Source organism: Sinocyclocheilus grahami, unplaced genomic scaffold (assembly GCF_001515645.1).
Source record: "Sinocyclocheilus grahami isolate Dianchi unplaced genomic scaffold, SAMN03320097.WGS_v1.1 scaffold261.1, whole genome shotgun sequence".
NCBI lineage: Eukaryota > Metazoa > Chordata > Actinopteri > Cypriniformes > Cyprinidae > Sinocyclocheilus > Sinocyclocheilus grahami.
Window position 1 is genome coordinate 640,733 of NW_015505440.1, and position 22,394 is coordinate 663,126.

The 22,394-nt window shown below is 36.7% G+C and overlaps 2 protein-coding genes across 2 annotated transcripts in view; both read left to right on the forward strand.

Annotated features, from left to right (window-relative positions):
- LOC107599142 (nitric oxide synthase, brain) overlaps window positions 1-2,515 on the forward strand; it is a 57,408-nt gene extending 54,893 nt beyond the window's left edge. Inside the window, exons 28-29 of the mRNA XM_016290652.1 lie at window positions 439-557; window positions 1,852-2,515. Of these exons, the coding sequence (XP_016146138.1) occupies window positions 439-557; window positions 1,852-1,867 (135 nt within the window). The 3' untranslated portion in view covers window positions 1,868-2,515. The remainder of the gene's footprint in view (window positions 1-438; window positions 558-1,851) is intronic.
- A 7,412-nt stretch (window positions 2,516-9,927) lies between these two features.
- On the forward strand, window positions 9,928-21,977 carry LOC107599161 (leucine-rich repeat-containing protein 74B-like). Its single transcript, XM_016290676.1, has 9 exons — window positions 9,928-10,078; window positions 10,726-10,745; window positions 11,427-11,559; window positions 14,160-14,368; window positions 20,586-20,699; window positions 21,160-21,275; window positions 21,615-21,693; window positions 21,839-21,903; window positions 21,968-21,977. The coding sequence occupies exons 1-9, from the start codon at window positions 9,928-9,930 to the stop codon at window positions 21,975-21,977; spliced, it is 897 nt and encodes a 298-aa protein (XP_016146162.1).
- Window positions 21,978-22,394: the final 417 nt, after the last annotated feature.

Here is a 22,394-nt window from a genome sequence, read left to right on the forward strand (position 1 = left end):
GGAAGTAAATATTATTTAAATTGTATTATTAAGTGATAATTTATCATCAAAACTAAGGGCTGGGTCTCACTTTTTTTTTTCTTCCAAACTGTAGTTAGTGTTGCTTTTCAGTCATTTATTTAAAACTGAGAAGTTCTAGTTGTTTTGTTTCTTTCTTTATTTTAAATTTTATAGTTTGGTTTTATATATAATTTTTTTTGAAGAAATTAAATTGTATTTTTACATTTAATTTTTTACATTTTTGATTAAATGACAATTTATCAGAAAAACAAAGGGTTCCATCCCTCTTTTTTTCCAAACTTTATACTGTATTTAGTGACTCCATTAGGTCATTTATTTAAAACTGACCCTTTGTGTGCATAACAAAATCAAGTACAAGGTCAACTGAGAAGTTCCAGTTACTTTTTCCAAACGGTTTTCTCCTCTTTCTCGTTGAAGGATGAGAATCGATACCATGAGGACATCTTCGGTGTAACCCTGCGCACCTACGAGGTCACCAACCGTCTAAGGTCGGAGTCTATTGCATACATCGAAGAGAGCAAGAAAGACACGGATGAGTAAGTCCTGTTTGCTTATTCTCCATCCGCCCTCCTCTCACCTTGAGTCGCCTTGGGTTATCCGCGCTTGTAGGAGGACCTTGTGCCGTGTAGATTACTGTAGATACAGCCTCTGGACCAGCATCACTGAATGCCAGCCGTAAACCATAGAGACGGAGGCTGAGAAGAGGCTGCAGCGTAACAGGATTAGTGAGAAGAGAGTGGCTGTGCTATTCTCTGTTTGTGCTCTCACAGATAAGAGCTTGTTCATCGCACACTCGCTGTGAGAGCGGAGGGAGGGACAGAAGTGCTTTAATCGTAGTGCACGCTTAACTGGCCCTTTTGCCGGATGGCCACCGTAGTTCCTGAGAGGTGTCACTTATTTTGATGTTTTATGATGAAAGTCCTTGTGTTGGAGGACGAGAGCTACCTCACGGTCCCTCGGCATTTGTCATCTTGTACTCTGTTGGATAGTGGGCAACATTATATATCATGAAATCATTCAATATCGGCATGAAATGTTGCGATTAATGCATAACGTTACAAAGAAATGTGAGCTTAATTACGTACATTAAGCAGGAAAGGTGTTTATTTTTGAGCTGTCAATCGCTTACTGTTTTTAATGGAATTAGTTACATGATGTGCAGATTAATTAAATTAATCGCAATTACAGCCCACGTTTACTTATGTAAAATGAAATGGGAAAAATACACTACTGTTCAAATGTTTGGGGTTGGTAATGTTTTTAAAAAGTGTTTTTGAAAGAAGTCTCTTATGCTCACCAAGGCTGCATTTATTTTGATTAAAAATATAGCAGAAATAAAAAATATTTTTATGATTTAAAATAATGATTTAATATTTTAAAATGTAATATATTCCTGTGATGTAAAGCTGAATTTTCAGCATCATTACTCCAGTCTTCAGTGTCACATAATCCTTCAGAAATCATTCTAATATGCTGATTTGCTGCTCAAGAATTATAAAGTGATCAGTTAAGTGCATCCTAGCTGAATAAAAGTATGTATTTCTTTCTTCGATAAAAATATTACCGAACCCAAACTTTTGAACAGTATTCTAAATCTTGAAAGAAAAAAAAATGAAGTGCATCAACTTAATAAATAAATATAACGAATTATGAACATATATAAGTTGTGGAATAGATGCTTATGCAAATATTTAAATAATTTCAGCATTTCGTAATTTTATGTAATTTTTTTTATTATTATTGCAATTAATATATATACTGTATGTATACTCTTTCTACCCCCTTTCTCACTTTGTATTTCTTTTAATCTTTATTTTCTTCCTTTTACAGGGTGTTTTGCTCGTAGTCACATTTTCCATCCATATATCGCTGGTTTTTGCTCATGCTCTAATCAGCCAACCAGAAGCATGATGGGACACCGACCATGATTCACGAAAACTGTGCCAAGTTTGTCTGTTAAAAAATTATTCCTTTTTTTTTATGGAATATTTCATTTTCTTTGCTAGGTCTTGTTTGATGTGCATCTCTATGATCAAAATCTGCATTAATACAATTACCTTTCACTTGAATTTCTGAATGCACTTTTTTATGTGTCTTTATGCTTTGTCCTGACTAATGGGCTGCGTGCACTTAGACATGGCCTGCCTTTTTTTAAGTGTAAGCAAGATCAGCGGCTTTCCTCATGTGCAACATGTGTAGATATTGACTTTACTATTAAGAGTTGAGAAGTTTTTGGCTTAGATAGTGAGTCTCGAGGTTATTGTGCACGTTTTGATGAAAGACCAAGTCTCCATCCATGCTAAAAAGAGAGGACATGCTCGTATCTACAGAAAGTTAATCTGTTTAAAAGAACCAAACATAGACCTCTTTAAGCGGAACAATTCACGCTGTCCTTGGCCTTAAAAAGTGGGTTCAGATCTAATTTTGGTCCATTTTGATCAATTTTGGTTTTGAAAGAGTCACAACCAACCATTTTATTAATTTTATTATTAATTTGCCGCCTTCTTCATGTTCTTCTTTCTTGTCTTCATTATAATATATTATTTAATATTCACTATAATAATAATAAAAATAAATTATTATTATTATTATTATTATTATTATTATTAGTGAATATAAAATTATGTTAAAAATAGAAACAAGATGCCAGAAATTAACAAACTTAAAAACACTATGGTTAGACATGGCAGTTGTTTATTTTATTATTTTTTATATGAGAAAAGGATTAGTGGACGATTGAGAATGAATTGACTTATGTTAGCATGTCTAGATGGAAGACGAGTTAGACCTGTACAAAACCTCGCTCTGTTTATTATCGCTTCTAAATGAAACACACACTGCTAATTGACGCCACACTGGTTTCCATGCATCTGAACATGCTCAAGAGTTGTAACATGGTTAAATATCCCCTGAGACTATTATATAACTGTTTTGTTAACAACTAATTAGCTATCTTAATTTTGAAATGAATTCAGTGAATAAAACATGACTGTGGTTTTAAAAGGGTCATATGATGCGATTTCAAGTTTTCCTTTCTCTTTGGAGTGTTACAAGCTGTTTATGAATAGATAAGATCCCTAAAGTTGCAAAGACTAAAGTCTCAAACCCAAAGAGATATTCTTTATAAAAGTTAAGACTCGTCCACATCCTCCTAAAACGCCTCGTTCTAACACGTCCCCACATGTCTACATCACTGTGTGGGAAGATTTGCATAACGCCGCCCAAATGTTCATGCAAAGAAAGAAGGTGTAACTTTGATTCTCGCTGTAGTATTGTTGTCGCTGCCGCCATGTTGTGGAGACGCTGTGTGTTTCGTTATGAAAGCGAAACTACTTGTTTGGTCTTCCAAAAGAGGACACAGCTAGAAATCAGTGGTTAAGTTGTATTTACAACACTGTTCCAGAACAGTTCAGCCCAAATATTCAGATCTGAGCAACGCATTTTACGGAGGACGAGGACTGTTTCCTTGGAGAGTATAGCCTACAATGCCGGTGTTCTGACAAATAATGCTGACTCACAGCCTGTAAGTACGCTTTTATATTTAAAGGATTTGCCACTGATGATTCAAACGCGAGTTTTGAGCAGTGTAGAGCAGCGCTTGTTGTTTGTCATTTCTCCGATCACAAATGCAGACATAGTTTTATGTTTACGCAGCGCGATGCAACACAACGCGTAAAAAGACAGTATAAGTCATTATAATCCATAATTATGTCCCCACTGGACGCAACAAATGCTTAGTTTATAATGGGTTTTAATGTTTTTGTCTCGTTGCACTGGGACAACGCATCACAGTATGGTAAGGGGCGTAACATATCCGTCACACGCTTGAGGTATTCGGCCAATCACAACGCACTGGATAGCTGGCCAATCAGAGCACACCTCGCTTTTCAGACCGATGAGCTTTGTAAAAATCTACGTGTTTCAGAAAGGCAGGGCATAGAGGAGAAACAATAATGTACAGTATGTGGAAAATAATGTGTTTTTTAACCTTATACCGCATAAACACATTTCATTACACCAAATACACCAAATAATGTCCTTTATAGCAATGTCATATGACCCCTTTAAAGAAGACTGCTTGGATTTTAAAGCAACTGTATGCAAGTTGTTTACCTTGAAATATCAGTTTCAAAATCATTCTGATGGACTTATAATAAGGCAAATAACTTTAGAATTCTAATAAGTCACACGCCTGTTCTGTATTGAAACCCATTTCATAAATAAAAAAACCCTCAATACATAAAAAGGTCATTGCAATGTTGTAATCTCATAATTAAGACTTTGCTTCTTGCATTTTTGGAAAGAGTAAACAAATGAGATATGCACTTAGAATTCAGATTTTTTTTCTCTCGCAATTCCAGGTTTACATCACAATTCTTAGTTTATATTTTTTCTCAGAACTCTGCGTTTACCTCTCGCAATTTTGATGTTAATTCTGAGATTATATATCGCAATTGCACATTTTATCTCAGAATTCCGAGTTTACATGAGTTTACTGAGTTTATAATTCATAATTCTGCCCTTTTTTCTCAGATTTCTGAGTTTACATTGTGCAATTCTGTTTTGTTTTGTTTTCCACACAAAAAAGGTAATTGCGACTTTTTATTTCATAATTATTTCACACACTTTTTTTTCCTCAGTGTTGCGAGTTTATATCTCACAATTGCAAATTTTAAACTTGTCAGATATAAACTCAGAACTGAGATAAAGTCACAGTTAAAGTAAAAATACTACAAAAATACACAAAACTACATACAGTGGCTTTAAGATTGATCAAACAAAGATGAAACCACATTTATCTCGAGCTAACTGTAAGAAAAGTATTTTCAGGAGACTGAAAAATCTCTCTAGGTTGGTTTTTTTATGAAACGTCCTTGAAACTCTAATGAAAATGAAAGAGGTGATGCACCTGCTTTGCTTTACTATACGTCCTCTATATCCCGTTTTCCCTGTTTCTCTGAGACATGGCTGTGACGACCCTTCTCTTTGACTCCAAACGGAGACCTGGATCTCTGCTTTAGATGGAGGATCAACCGTAGTAGTAGTTGTTGTTTTGTATTAAAGGGTAACCGCTTGCAACAACGAGCAAAAAATCAATGCGGCGCATAGTTCAGTTTTGCATGCAATGCCTGTTTGATGGCTTTGAAAGGACCATTTTCTGGCAATGAATCCTTTAAGAAAAGTCACTGTTTTGCTTTCTGAAATGTGCGTTCAGTCAGATCCTAGCTCGCTTCGGATTTGCTTTGAAAACTTTTGAGTTATGAGTGGCCTCCGGCATGAAAAATATTACATGAGGTAATTTGATTTTGAGGGACTTTGCTTTCTGTTGTCTTTCTGTAGGAGAGTATTCTTGTTGTATGTACACAGTTAACACTGAATGTTTCCCTCCCCACATTTGGGTTTTGCACCGTTTAAACTCTGTGATGACAAAAAGTCGGGCAAAAAAAGAATCACACACATGCATATGTTAAAATCAGTAAATATCTAAATATATATATATATATATATATATATATATAAAATATGGATGAGAATTTTTTAAGAATGTATTTTGATTATGGGTATTGATTTGATTTTGTCCCTCTGAGTTGCTTGTAATGATATCTAATTAATTTGGGGGAACCTGAAGCATTATTCTGAATGCATGATGTTACCGTTCTGTTTTCTCTTAACCTGCACTGTGTCTGTTTAACTGTTGTGATCGCATCCTTCCTCTGTGACTGGACGGAGAAGAAGATTTACGGGGTTTTCTTTTCTCTTTTTGTGTTTGTTCTTTGCTGCTGCTAAGAGAAACTGTTCCGATCAATTTCTGCTGTGAATCTTCTATTGTGGAACTTCGAACATTGAAACATTTGCCATTTCAATGCATATACTGCAAGAACTTTGCATCTACTTAATAATAAAAACATTTGTATGTCAAGACTTGAAGTTCTTTGCCATTCTTTCTAAGTGAGGAAATTAAAAAAATATATGCACTGTGAAGTTTATTTAAGACATTTGTAATGCATGAAAGGATATGTGAATGGAAAATTTGAGGTCAGAGGTTGCACTTTCATGGCTCAGGAGATGATGGTGTGTTTCATTGAAATGTCAGTTTGGTTTCCTATTGAATTTTCATGGAGAAACAGAAGCAATGTAGAGACTGTTTCCATGCAAGAGTATCAGACATCATCTTATTATTTATTTAAAAAAAAATTTTAAATATCAAATGTGCTACAACTCTGCAAAATAAATATTAAATATACTTATATTTCATACATATTAGATTAACAATAAATGATATAAAGAATATGCTGTAAATGAAAGTAAGTGGTAATTATTATGAAATATTTAAGAAATAATATACAAAATACATATTTTATGTGTGTGTGTGTGTGTGTGTGTGTTTAAAATATAAAAAATATTTAAATATGAATATAAATGTAATATTGCCATTACATTACAAAATAAGTATATGTATGTATGTTGGTGTGTGTGTGTGTGTGTGTGTGTGTATATATATATACATACACACACACACACACATGCATGCATACAATTTATGTGTAGAGAGCATCTGGTAATTTTACTTTTATATTTAAAAAAATATATAAAATAAATTAAATCTAAAAATATGAATATGATATTGCCATAAAATTACTATATACTGTATATATATATATATATATATATATATACAGTGTCTTTTTTAATAAATCTGCATAAATGTCAACAATTCTGTGTTTTTCTGTCAATATGGGGTGCTGTGTGTACATTAATGAGGAAAAAAAATTAACTTAAATGATTTTAGCAAATGGCTGCAATATAACAAAGAGTGAAAAATTTAAGGGGGTCTGAATATTTTCCGTACCCACTGTATATATATGTATATGTGTGTGTGTGTGTGTGTGTGTGTGATTTTAGACTTACTTTAAATATAGATTTTTATAAGGTTTTATAGAGAGCAACTGATTGTGTAGTGAGGGAAGAAGATGTATGTTCTTTGTTTTATATAATTGTTTCTCTCTCTCACCGCTCACTGCAGAAACAGATTGAGTGCAGCTTTATGAGAGGAGAAATTACACCATGGCAACCAGTCAACAAAATAAATGATCTGAACAATAGCCCACCCTCACTGATCAGGCTCTGCAATTAGTCAAAGTGACTGTCGGTCAAATACAACCTTCCCTCAGAGCAGGTTAGTCTGGGCCAACAGGAGACATGACTGCACTGATTTGCTTTCTCATAGATTTGATTTTAAGGATATCGATCCTGTCTGGCTCGGGAAACCAGAGTGAATCGAATGTGATTTAGTTTGATCAAAGCATTCTCAACATTAATTTTGCAAACAATCACAAACTCACAAGGTATATAGAATGGTAGTGGGCAAAAAGGTGACAAAAGAGAGTATTCTTCCATCAGTGTGTGAAGATGACGGAGATGAAGGTGGAAAAGAAGAGGATTTGGGAGGAATCGCAAGCAGGCCAGTCAGCAGACCCAGGAATCTTTTTTTAATGTTTAATATAGCAAGGATGTACTAAACTGATCAAAACATTTCTATTTAACATAAATGCTGTTCATTCTATTTATAAAAAAAACATTGGAAAAACTGGTTTCCACAAATATATTAAGCAGCATGACTGTTTTCAAAATTGATAATAAGAAATGTTTGTTGTGCAAATCAGCATATTATAATGATTTTTGAAGGATCGTGTGACACTGAAGACTGGAGTAAAGATGCTGATGCTTTAAAATATTCTCAAACAGAAAACTTGTAATAATTTTAAATTGTAATAATATTTTCAATATTAGAGTCTTTATTGTATTTTAACAAAATAAACACAGCCTTGGTGACCCCAAAACTCTTCTTTTAAAAAACATTTTAAAAATCCACCAGAAACACCTGCTCTAGCATTGCATTTTGATCAAATTATTGAAATGTGATTGGCTCCCGATCTGTCTTTTTTACATTTATTTATTTATTTATTTTTGCATGTCATTATATAAAGTTTAGGCTTTCTCAACTTTTTGATGCTCTCACTGCTTGCTTCGCTCCACTGTCAATCCCCCGCATGAGCCTGTCGCTCAGCTCCCATAGAGAATGAATTGTAAATGCCCACTCATCTCAGCACCAGTGGGCACATACAGTAACGTTGCAACCCCTCACCACAAACCATCTGGCTTAATTCTGGTATGTGACCAGTTTACAAAATCCAATAAATTTCTGATAAATAAAAGCAAGTCCTTCCCTATGGTTTTTGTGCTTCACAGTATGTTTCACTTGGAAATATGTCATATTGTAAGTAAAATGGCTTGTGAATGGTAAGATTGTGTGAAATTCATGGAAGTGTAATTTTTAACTAGAGAAGCAGAGTTTGCCAAAACAGCCATGGAATGTTGGCTTGACAAATTTTAGTTTGAAAGTTTTCAAAGATGTTTAAAAAGCCTTTGAAGTTTGAAGGTTTTGGAGCTGATAGATAGATAGATGGATAGATGGATGGATGGATGGATGGATGGACAACGATAGATAGATAGATAGATAGATGGATGGAGAGACAACGATAGATAGATAGATAGATAGATAGATAGATAGATAGATAGATAGATAGATAGATAGATAGATAGATAGATAGATAGATAGATAGATAGATAGATAGATGGATGGATGGATGGATAGACATAGATAGATAGATAGATAGATAGATAGATAGATAGATAGATAGATAGATGGATGGAGAGACAACGATAGATAGATAGATAGATAGATAGATAGATAGATAGATAGATAGATAGATAGATAGATAGATAGATAGATAGATAGATAGATAGATAGATAGAGATGGATGGATGGATGGATGGATAGCCTGTTCACAATCAGAAATTAAAAAGGAGCCAATTCTTCAGTTCTTAACCCGTTTAATCGCAATTTTTTTCCAGACATAAAAATATCCAAATGATGTGTCATTAGTAACCCTTTGAAATAATCAATAATAATTTTTTTTTTTTTGGAAAAGTGTGTGAAAATTTTTATTTTTGTGACCGGTGGGATAATGTGTATACTGAATTAACATATTTCTGCAGTCATAATTTTTTTTATATACAGTATCTTAGCCCAGCTATTTCAAACTGTATGATCACATTCTAGGGTTACTATTATGCTTAAAAAAAAAAAACTTATACAACACTGACAGGAATACTGAGATAAAAGACAAAAAATGCAACCATCAACATATTTCAGAATTGTTACTTTTTTGTAACATATCATCACATTTTTATATTAGTGCTACCAGTATTACAACATTAATATTGTAACTTATTTGTAACATTTGAACTTTTAATTTAGTGCAATATTTTGTCATTGCAACATTTTAGTGCAGCCTTCACTAACAACTGCAATTGGATTTATATTGTAAACCTAAGTTCACTGTTATCTCACCGGTCACTATTGTGATCATCAACATGTTTACTCATTCTATGATCACACTCAACAAAAGTGAATATATGTGAATTCATATATTAATACTAGACACCTCAAAGATAATGTGTCTCAAAAATCTTTGTAATATCTTTATGTTAACATACTTTAGTTTTGGAGTTTTGATGCAGCCATCATCTTCTCATGGTGCAAACAGGAAGTAAACTGCTCTGGTCATGTGACAATTTGCACTTACCATGTGAAACTGCATATATTTAATTGAGACCCTTTTTTGACACATTTGCAGGAAGTGCACTAAAACATCAGTCAGTAAGGTTTTTAGAGCTTTATAAAAAAAAAACTTTTTCACACTCACTATTGTGACCGGTGGGATTAAATGGTTAATTTGGCAAAACTCTGGTGAACTGATGAATTCTCATTTCTGAGAGTATCCTCCGCGTTGCTCCGCTCAGAGAGTGTCTAGATCGCCCAGCCAGCATCAAAGCACAAGAATGGCCCACCAGGATGAAGATCATATGATTGAAGAAGACGAGGTGGATGAAGGTGGAGGTATCCATCCAGGTGATGGACAGCAGCAGGAGGAAGAGTGTGTCATCAGTGACGAAGATTTTGACACAGACCTGGAACTTGACAGATTTCACAGTGAGAGTTCTTATTAAAAGTGAAAGTGGGAATATGAGCAGAGAGAGAGAGAGAGAGTGGGCCGATGGGGGGGTGTAGGTGATGCACGTTCTGATAGAGGGTGTCAAAGAGCTAAGGGGCACAGAATATGATGTTGCCACTCAAAGGGGAATAAAATAGGCAAACGGCCATGAGTCATGCTTGTAATTTCAGACAGGTCTCTCTCTCTTTCTCTCTTTCATTTTCACCTGCTTGTTCTGCAGATACCGAAACACCTACACACTCCTTTACATATACATAAATCACGGCTCCATCCATCTCTCACTATCTCTCTGATGGCTGTTTATTCAGTTTATTAGAGATAGCCATCTGCTAGATTACTGCTGTGTGCCTCCGCATAGCTTAATGAATGGCTTGGGAATTTTCCACATTCATGATAATTGCGCATCTCAATGAGAAACAATGACACATTGTTGTCTTATTTGGTTTATAAAGTCACACCAGTTCATCTCATTTAAGCTGTAAAGGTTGCATGTGTGAGTACGGCACATTGTGTTGTCTTTTACTGCATTGATTAACTGTGCTTGCTAAGGAAAGCATCACTATTTTTTTCACTCATAAGTCATAATGATAATAGTAAACCTCTAACCTTGTATTTTAAATTTTAGTGCGTAACTTGTCTCATACAGTTTGTGCTGCAGACATGAATGGTTCCTCCTTGAGATGTTTTATTGCTTTTGTAAGCAGTTATTCAATGTTTTCGTTCTTTGTTGTGTATTTTTGTATTATTATTATTATTATTAAATTTATTCTTTTGCATTTATATTAAGATTTCTTGCATTTTAGTATGAAAAAGGTGCGTTATAAATAATAATTATTATTAATATTAATTCAGATGGAAAGTAAATTGAAAGGGGCTACAGTCACAGGACAAGAACAGTCACCAGAATATTATAGGATTACAGATTTTATGGTTTTAGTATTTTGAGTTTGTCTGTATATATTGAGAAATTAACATAGTATCATGATTGCTCACTTAGTAGGGCAAGTACTAGAAAAAAACAGCTTGAGATTTGACCCAACACATGCATAACAAAAAGAACATTAACCTTTATCGCCGTATTGCACAATGGGAATGAAATTAAAATCTGTCCGTTTCATTTACTTTGAGCAGTTCAAGTTTTTATTATTTAATAATAAGTTGGAATAATATGGACTGATGGCTACAACAAAAGCATATACCATCAATTAACAACCTTATAGCTCACAGTAGGTCTTGTAGGTCCATGTTTACTCCCAGAGCCTGACTGCTGCATTCTATACGAATAACAAAAGATATGATAAACATCTTAAAAACTTTCCTCTGTAGGGTACCAACGCTCTGGCCATTTCCTTAGTAACCAACACCTCCATCCTGAAGCTCAATCTGCGAGATAATTGGATGGAGGGAATAGGCGGGGCTTCCATTGCTGATATGCTCAAAGAGAATTGCTACATCACAGGTGACTTCTTGCAGTTCCACACACAACATCACAGTACTGCCTTGTTTTCTGGACTTTTATTTGTGATTCACTAGTAGTCCGAAAGTCTGTTTGATCTAATCTGTGAGACAGTCTTGTCATGTTTTTTTATAGAGGAACATGGGGGTTGGACAAGTCTGGAATCTTTTAGAAAGCAATATCTTGCAAGATGTTTTATGGTGGCATAACTAAGCCAACATACTGATTTCCATATCAGGTTTCCAAACAGGCCCAAATTCCCAGAGACTTCCTTTGGTGGGTTGAAAATGTCTATGCAATGTTAATTCATGCTAGAAACTAGGGTGACCATACGTGCCATTTTCCCAGGACGCGTCCTGGCCAGGATTTCTATATTGCCTAAAATATCTAGGTTTTGGCTTTGTTTGCGTGTGCAGACCGATCGGTGTATGACATCAAAATACCATACAGACGGTTCCTTATGCTTTCAAAATGCTCTCGAGTTAGACCTATTTTGATATTTTGACAGAATACACGACCTCTACAATGAACCCAGCAGATCGCCTAGTTCGCCTCCGTCAAGGTAATCACTCCATTGAGGATTATGTGGAGGATTTTTGTGGACTTTATCACCAGGTAGATTTTAATGAAACGTTCCTTAAGGACACTTCAGGTCTGCCAAGCCAGAGGCTGCTACCGTCATGTCTGCTACCCCAGGGCCTGCTCACGTCACGTCTGCCAAGCCAGAGCTTGCTCACAAGATGGCCGCCACGGCTGAGTCCCAGGCCAAGATGGCCGCCACGGCTGAGCCCCCGGCCAAGATGGCCGCCACGGCTTGGGCCAAGACTCAAAAGACTGATTGCACGAGTCTGCACCAAGGGCCTCTCCTGTGCCTGAATCCGCTGCAGAACCTCCAGAGGTGGCGGCATCCGCTGCAGAACCTCCTGAGTTGGTGGCGTCCGCTTCCGAATTCACTGTCTGCCCTGTCACGGCCACAGAGGCCGTTCACAAACTCACTGTCTGCCCTGTTACAGCCACGGAGGACGGTCACGAACTCACAGACTGTCTTGCCACGGAGGCCGTTCACGAACTCACGTCAAGTCTGTGTTTCTTGTTTGGATATCACCTGTAAATAAACTGCACTTGGGTTCTCACTTACGCTCGCCTTCAGTGGATGATTCATTACAACATGCTAGAAACAAGCATTTTTACTGTGAGTGATGACTGTTCCAAGATGGCAGATACACCAGCATTTCTGGAATGGTTGAATGTGGAATTTAAATATACATATATATATATATATATATATGCTAGCAACATTAGGTTTACCATACGTAACATTTACCCAGGACGCGTCCTTGCCAGGATTTGTTTTGGCTTTGTTTTTTTCCCGTTTTCATGCTTGCTGAAGGTAATGATCGAAAAGTAGTTTGACCAATAACATGCAGGCATTGTACATAATGGACCAATCATGGTGTGTGTGTGAGAAGGTGGGATCTACGGTCAAAGCGATGCAATTATGCGTGCATAGGATGTGTGTTCGACTTAAAAGCAGCGCGGCTCAGATCGATCAGTGTATGACATCTAAGTACCTCGAGAGCATTTTTAAAGCATAAGGAACCGTCTGTATGGTATCTTGATGTCATACACCGATCGGTCTGCACACGCAAACAAAGCCAAAACCTAGATATTTTAGGCAATATAGAAATCCTGGCCAGGACGCGTCCTGGGAAAATGGCACCCTATTGTATTGATTTTAACGGAAACTTGTGGGTCTATTCTATTGGTGGCTTGATAAAAACCACTAAATGGAATATGTCACAAAACAAGGTACAGGATTTTTTTTTTAATTGTTTTAATGCTTAATTGTTTGTAATGGTATTTGTAGTGGAAACCATTATAATTTCTGTGATGGTTTTTATTGTTTTTTTTTTCAATAAAAAAATTGCACTTTTATTGCACTCAATTCAATAATATTGCTAAATATTAAGTGTCCACAACTAAGCATGCCAAAGGCGACTTGGGAAGGAACCCAAACTCGATCTGTGACAAAAATGGAGGGAAAAAAAACTGGAAAGAAATCAGGCTCAGTCGGCAGTTCTCCTCTGGCCAGACAAACCAACGTGATGTGGTTTAATTCCAGGCTGCATCACAAGTCAGACTGTTTATTGTTATGAAGATTACGATACATCACATGGTGATTCCAGCAATGTGTTTTCATGCTAGCTACACGATATCACTGTGCTAAATCATGTTAGCAATATTTTATTGACTTTCTCTGACTTCTCTGTGTAAAACCTTTAAACTTCAAACGTTATTTTAAACTTTCATACAACAGCTTTGTCAAGCCTACATCAAAGTTTGTCATATCTAATTGTTGTTGTCCTACATGGTGATATCTGAGCACATACAATGAGGTTCAAATGTCTAGAGTCTGCTGGTGAAAATGTAATAGATATTATCCAATTCAAAACAACATACAACAGTTTCACAGTCCACAGTTTTAATGCACATTTTAGCCATCATTCACTGTGCATTTTGGTTGATTTGGTGTGGTTGATACGGTTGGTTTTGCAGCACTCCCTGAAGGTATGAACTGTAAAACCTATGTTTTTACTTCCCAGAAATTGATTTGTCTGAAAACCGGATGGGTGAATACAGAGCCAGGGCTCTGTCCAGCATGCTGTTGGAAAACTCTACCCTATTCTCTCTCAACCTCTCCGAGAACCATCTGGACGAGCGAGCGGCCAGACACCTGTCCCCAGCTCTGATCAGCAACCAGAAACTTCAGCACCTCGACCTGAGTCACAACAGATTCGGAGATATAGCAGGTGTGAGATGATGTGAAAAGCTGCTGATGAAAGGTTCATGGCTTGATTACTGCCGACCTCTGAATAACTTTGCTTTCAGAGGGGCATTTAGTGGTTTTTGAGGCATTTGGCTGCCACGTCTTGAATGGTAACATGTAACAGTTGGACTGGAAGACTACAGTTTCATGGCCACTTAATAGGACAAGTACTAGAAAAAAAACAGCTTGAGATTTGACCAAACATATGCATAACAAAAAGAACATTAACCTTTAACGCCATATTGCACAATGGGAATGAAATTAAAATCTGTCCGTTTCACTTACTTTGAGCAGTTCATTATACTGATTATTTTATAGCACTACAGAGTATAATAAAAATGTCTAGACACAAATTTGGATAATTTAGTTTCAGTTCACGAAGCAAAAGATAAGTTGCCCAATGCAGTGACTCTCAACTGGCAGGGTACTTAGACAGGAACCATTGGAGAGCTTCATTGCTTTATTAAATTTATGAAACTGAAAAAATAACAGGGCAAAATGTGATGTGTTTTACTTTTGATTATGCAACTTGTTCTTTATTTTATTTTAGAGAAATAATAGCTATAGCTAATATTTATTTATTATAGCTACTTTATTTCATTTATTTTAGTGCCAGTACACCATGTTAAATGAAACATAAATTCATAAATTAAATCTATTATCTGTCTATATGTGCCTATTGCAATCATAACTAGCTTGACAAAAAACAAAAGACACATTAGAATGCATTAGAGTAAGGAAAACGCTGGCGTGATTAGCTGCTATTGAATCAGATACTAAATAAGCAGTTACGTAATTTTGAAGCAAACAAAGCTTCGGGCGTCATAAATTACGTGCTTTTTTCAAAAATAATCGATCTGGTACATTGCTTTAATGTGAAATGTGCTGGGGGGCTTTTTTTCTCTTCAAACGTAACATCACTAGGTCCAAATGTGCTGTGAAATCGGAACCCTATCGGAACAAACATGGCGGACAAATTCACCGCAGCAAAAGTGAGAAAGTCACTAGATTTGATGACACAATTCTGAAATTGGCTGCACTGGGGACATTCTAAAACACTTAATGTGAAAAATGCTTAACATGGCTTAATGCATTAAAACAGTGTTTTAAAAAGAAAAAAGTCAACCACGCCTACCTAAAATGGCTCGTTCTAACACGCCCCCACATGTCTACATCACGAAGTGGGAAGATTTAAATAACGCCACCCAAATGTTCACGCAAAGAAAGAAGGCATAACTTTTATTCTCTCTGTAGTATTGTTGTTGCCGCGGCCGCCATGTCGTGAAGACACTGTGTGATTTGTTGTGAAAGCAAAACTACTTTGTTTGGCCTTCCAAAAGAGGACTGATCCGTGCTGGTCGCTGAGGAAATACATCAACTTCATGCTGTGGATCGCCGAATCGACTTTCACCGTGGACGTAGCGGAGTCCAGCCCGGGGTCGTCACATGTGGTTGCCGCGAGCCCTCCGGCCGCTCCTTCGTCGAATCCGCCGGCCGCGCCGTTGTCAAGCCCGCCAGCCTCCACTCACTCTAGGCCGCTGGCCACCGCTCACTCAAGCCCGCCGTGTGTGATGCTGTGTGTTTCATTGTGAAAGCGAAACTACTTTGTTTGGCCTTACAAAAGAGGACACGACTAGAAATCAGTGGTTAAATTGTGGTTACAACACTGTTCCAGAACACTTCAACCCAAATATTCAGATGTGTGTAGTAAATCAGCTCAAAAGGGAAATATTTATGACCAATTATAACTGGTTATGATGAATAATAAATATTTAGATTAGATCTTAGAATTAACTGTAGAAGAATCAATATTACAATTATTTGATCTGTCCGTCCGCCGAGCAGACAATATAATAATTTATCAATTCAAGGAAAGATTATTTTCCTGGCCAAGAAAGAATAACTTTCCTGCATACAGTTTTAGCATTAACTTAGCATGTAGCAAGGGATCAAACATTCAGTGACTTTGAATTGTGAGCAGCGCACAGAGACAATAAGTTGTGAATATAAGGGATTTAATAAATGAAACTATATCTAACATATAACTAAACTAAGCACAACACATATATACAGAATGAAGGAAAGTAAGGAAGAGAGAGAGAAGGGTAAAAGAATGGCAGTATTTCACATCAATTAACCAACCTAATGAGAATCATCAAAGAAACAAATACATTAAGCCCCGTTAAGCATTTTTCTTATAATGGTTTTCTATGGGAGGAAAGCACTTAACGCGTAACTAAACACATTGCATTTTTATTAAGAACTCTGCTTGTCTGAACATATGCTTTATTAATAATGTGTTTACTGAGTTTGGCCTTTTAAAAACACAGTTTTAATACACGTATGTGCCATGTTAATGAAAAGTCTATAACATACTTTGGTTAAAATTTCTCAATGGTAGTGTAAATCAACACCCTTTTTACCTTGTCAAAATCAGCTCTGTTTTCAGCAAGCCGTTTTAGTGCATGTTCCTTTAAATGCTAATGAGCTCTGCTCACCCCGCCCCTCTCTTCAGTGGGGTGACGAGGCGTTCTCATGAGACTGGCTGCGTCCGAAAGCCTAGGCAGCTGACTTGCTTGACTTTCCAGGCAGCGTTTTTGCACAAAGGCACCTCATGAAACTGATTTCGGTCAGGCTTCTGAGGCAGCGTAACGGTTTAATGATCTACAACAAAATAGAACGAGTTTTGGTGATAACTAAACAAATATTGAATTACTATAAGTAAAGCAGAATTTGGATTCGGACGTGCCTTGATGCCTTCCTGCCTTGGAATGCTTCCTCCGAAGGCAGCATTTTAGAGCTTTCAGACGCAGCCACTGTTTACTTTAGCGGCATTTAGCCGCGGAACTTGCCAACTAGCACATTATTTGGAAAGGCGATTATTTGCAAAGATTCATAAAAGAACCTTATACTCACTTCTTCTGTAGGTGAGGCTGGATCAAGAATGATTCGTGTGAACATAAAAGCATTTAGGTAGATCGTGGGCACATTCTCTTCAAAACCAAATGTAATCCACTGCGTCTTCAGCGGCTCAGATGTCGGGAGTAAATGACAACTGCTATGTTCATTATTACATCCAACAAGAGAACACCTCAATTGCTTAGGAGCCATTCTTGTCTACATCTGCTCCAGTGTCGAAACAATGGCGAACTGATGACAGCTCAGTCAGGGCGGGTCTAAGGTAAAACGCTAGTGTCAATCAACAATCGTGGGAGGGGCCTGGGACAGGCATCTGAGAATGGCTTGATATGAGAAAGGGGAAATTATTTAACGAGATAAAAAAAAACACTGGGTGGATCTTTATCATTATATAGAGTGGTTGTGTACACACACTGCCAACACACATTTCAGTTTAAACTACTTGTAAAAGTGCATGTCGCATCCAATTATTTTGAACAATTGGAACGTTCAGTTAACATTCAGTGACTCACTCATAAAAACAGTTAGTTGTCGCCATCTGCTGGAAGAGATGCTGTATGCATGTAACGTGCAGAAAGAGTTACTTACTCTTACGTATGTAACGTGCAGAAAGCGTTATTTAAGAGTTATTGGCGCTTTTCCACTGCATGGTACGGCACGGTACGGTTCGGTTCGGTACAGTTCACTTTTGGGGGTTTTCCACTGTGTACAGTACCTGGTACTTTTTTCAGTACCACCTCAGTTGAGGTTCCAAGCGAACCGTACCGTTACCAAAACGTGACTGTAAACTCTGCTGATCACTGATTGGCCGGAGAGAATCATCATTACCTGAGTCATTGAACTACTACAGAGACACATTCCGTGTCTGTTTCGTTGTCTGTTGAGGAAGTACAGACGTTCCTCTCGTTGATAGCCGAGGAGCGACTATCAAAGGTTTTTCAAGAGTCACGGCAGTAATAACTATTACGACATGTGAGTAATCCCACTCACTCTAAAGCAGTACTAAACTGCAGTGGAAACGCGAGCCGAGCCAAGTCGTACCACACAGTAGTGATGGGAAGTTTGGATAATTTTACCAACTCGGACCTTTGAGTCTCGTCCAGCAAAATTAACTAATCTTTTTTCGAGTCATTTCGTTCATTTTAGCAAAATATAATTAAAATGTTACGTGTTCCGGCTCAGACTGCATAGGTTAAGCTTATGGGGCTGTCACGTGATGAACGAACGACTCGGAAAACCGAAGACTCGAAACAGGTGAACTACTTGACTAATTCCAGTACAGAACCTATAGGATGTCGCGCATGAGCGACTGAACGAATCACTCCCCGAGACGACTCGTTCTTCCCAAGTCACATTAAAGGTTTGTTCAAAATGAACGAATCATTCAAGAACGACCCAACACTACCACGCAGTGGAAAAGCGCCATTAGTTAAACAAACCCAAAGACCGGAACTGTTGTTTAATATCCAGTGTAACATAAGTTAATGTGAACATATTTCTATTTCTGCTGTCAATGAAAAGTTGCTTGAGGTGTATTGATGAGGTTATGTGGACACAGATATTGGTCCAGTGTAGTATGTCTAATGAGAGGTGATAAATTTGCTTTTAAACAAACCTTTAACTACAATGTTATTTTTAATACTTTGATAAATGGGTCAGTGTGGTGAAGCCTGCTTATAAAAACCTTCAAATCCGCTGTTTTCAAACACATCTCAGAGATTATTCATATCTTTCTGTGGGAATGTATGGAAATGCAATTCTTCCAAATAATGTAGTTTTTTTATAGCTTAGTGCTCTCTTCTTAACTGCAATGCAAATTGGAAATGATATTTCCGCTTAAACACAAGCACAATATCTTCATATTTGCTATATCCAGAGGGCTGGATCTCAAATGATCAGAAACTCCAATATGATGATGAGGGATATAGAATACAGTCCTAAAGCCCCATAGCTGTCAGCATGAATGACAGAGTGTGAAGATAGGGAAATTACCTCAATAAAATATTGCATATAATCATCAAGAGGAACTCCTCCATGACCTGCCATGATTCATACATCCTTAACAGATTCCGCTGGCACATCTCTGTTCATATTACATATGGTGATGACTTTCTTTTTATAATCATGCACTGTTTGCTTATTCTTGGCAGGCTACCCTGGTGACCATTGCAAATGCAGTCAATAAGGCCTGATACAGTTATGTATATCAAATATGATATTCATTGAGTTTTTATTTATTTAAGAGCTCTGAAAATGGTAACAGTTTCAGGAAATGCTATTTAGTATGCATGATACACCACCGTTCAAAAGTTTGGGGTCGGAAAGATATTCGATAATTTTCAAAGAGGTCTCTTATGCTCACCCATGGCTGCATTTATTTGATCAAAATTACTGTAAAAACAGTAATATTGTGAAATGTTTTCACAACTTAAAATAAGTGTTTTTTTATATGTATTAAGATATAATTTATTCCTGTGATGCAAAGCTGAATTTTCAACATCATTACTCCAGTCTTCAGTGTCACATGATCTTTCAGAAATCATTCTAATATGCTGATTTGCTAAATATTTCTTATTGTTATCAATGTTAAAAACAGTTTTGAAAACAGAATTATTTGATGAATACAAAGTTAATTATATATATATATTTGACTTTTTATCAATTTAATGCATCCTTGCTGAATAAAAGTATATTTCTTTTAAATAGTAGTGTACATCTCCAAGGTTTCTCAAGATTATTGCCATGACAAATAAGTGTACATTTATATTTTAAGGTTGGTAGACATGGTAGGACACTAACTAAAGCTCAGAACTGGACGTTTGCAGGTTTAATCCCCTCGAGGAGTAAAATATGAATTATCACCATTGCATACTTGAGCAAGACATTTCACCTCAGGTTACTCCAGAGGGATTGTCTTTCTAATAATAAGTACTTCAAGTTGCTTTGGATAAAAGTTTCATCTAAATCTGTGGCTCTCAACTGGTTTTAGATCAAGAACATCATTGCTTTATAAAGACTGGTCAGAAATGATGAGATTCATCACAAAAAATAAATAGAAAATTTCCCCAGATTATTTTGATAATTTTTTTTCCTGATTATATTATATTATGTGTAGAAAGAGAGTTGCTCACACAGGGACCATCATATTTTTGCCCTAATTTACTAGTTAATATCCAGTTAGATCATACAGAAATTAAATTGTACGTGGGAGACACAATAATACACTGAATTAATAACAGTAACTCCCCCATGTTGCTCTTCTCCATCTTTCTCCTTCCCTCAGGGGAAATCCTGCATGGGCACTGCTATTGCCGAGAACACGGGAATGAAGTCACTCAATCTGGCTTGGAACTGCATTCGAGGAAAAGGAGCCATTGCATTTGCTAAAGGCCTGGAGGTAAGAGGAAAATAAAGTCCATCCTCTGCCAGAGTCACTCACTCATGTAAGAACTTACTTTGGCCTAACATCCATTGATCAGGACTATTGATATAGCAAAATGCTGTTTGGTCCAGCATCCTACAAAGTAAAAGGGGTCTTATCATGAGGAATCAAAATGTACTTCATCTTTTGAGATAAAATAGTTAGTTTAACTGTAACTTTAAGAACTCTAAACTTTCTCCCTGTCAAGTTGCACAATTCAAAGGGTCAAAAAGGGATGCAAAAAATTAAAAATAAAGAAATAATAAAAGTATTATATTTATTTAAAATAAATCCTGATGCAAACTAATTATAAGTGGGCCTCAGTGTGGGAAAAAATAAATAAATAAGTAATATGTCCCTTTTAAAAATATATTCTGAAGCACTTAAATTCTGCACATATGTTACAGTAGTCATTCTGTTGGATTTGATTTTGAAGGGAAATATCTTCTTGCGGACCCTGGATTTGTCGTTCAACGGCCTGGGCAAAGAAGGAGCCGTGGCTCTAGAGGAAGCACTCAAACACAACAATACACTGGAGGATCTGAACATCAGGTACTGTTGTCACATTGTGATTATATTTTATACTGTAATTGTATTTATAGAAAGCATGCATTCATAGAAAGCAAATGCATCACCTATACGAGTCAATGGACCACCTCACCTATTCTTTTCTGCGTGTTCACAGTCCTTGATTTATTGCCGTAATTATGAGATTCGACATCAACATTTCTCTGCTAAATTAGTTTGAATGTTCACAATGCACAGTTATTCGTGATTTATTTGCAGTGGTGAAATCCACAAACACCAGACTTTGCAAACAGTCGCTAAACTGACAGCTAGAATAAAAGTACCTCAAATACTTGCTTAAAATACTTTTTTCTTCGTCTGCAGCAATAATCGCATACCTCTCGAAGGAGCCATCCATTTCGCGTTGGGCCTCAAAGTGAACACGACTCTACGAGTTCTCAAAGTACGAAAGATTAAAATAGTAACAGCAGGGAATTATTGAAGCAAGCATGGCTTTTAAACTTAGACTTTCAAGTTTGCGTCACAAGAGACTGATGGCATTTCTATCTTTGTTATGACTAATTTTGTTGGTTTTCCGTATGATCCAGATGTCTAGGAATCCAATGCAGTCAGCGGGATGCTTCGCCATTTTAAAATCAGTTCAAGCTTCTCTGTGAGTGAATCTTTCCCATTTATATTTCCTTTTCCTTACTGGTTTTGCATATCTCTAACCTTAGTTTCTCGTAGGATATTTGCGTCGACCAAGAATTTGAAGACTTATTCGAAAGCGCCAAAGAAACACTCCCAAACCTCCAAGTGAAACATGGTGGAAGAATTTATGCAGTGCTTAAAAAGAGCTGAGCTGAACACATTCTGGACAATCCAATTGTAATCGTGTAGGCTTGTAGAACTGCAAATGTATTTCTGAACTTGCAGAATAAAACCGAGACTCTAAACTGATTTGAATCTCGCTCCACACTCCTCCACATGGTAAATTGGATCAAGTCATGGTTGATGGATCATGGTTTCCGGCGTTAAGGGAACAACGGTTCGGTAGAATAATGTTTAGAAAAAGATTTGATGACATTAGTGACCATAGACTTTAAAATATTACTTACAAAATGGGTGGATGAGATGATGTGTGAAGCAAGCCGATTTGATCTA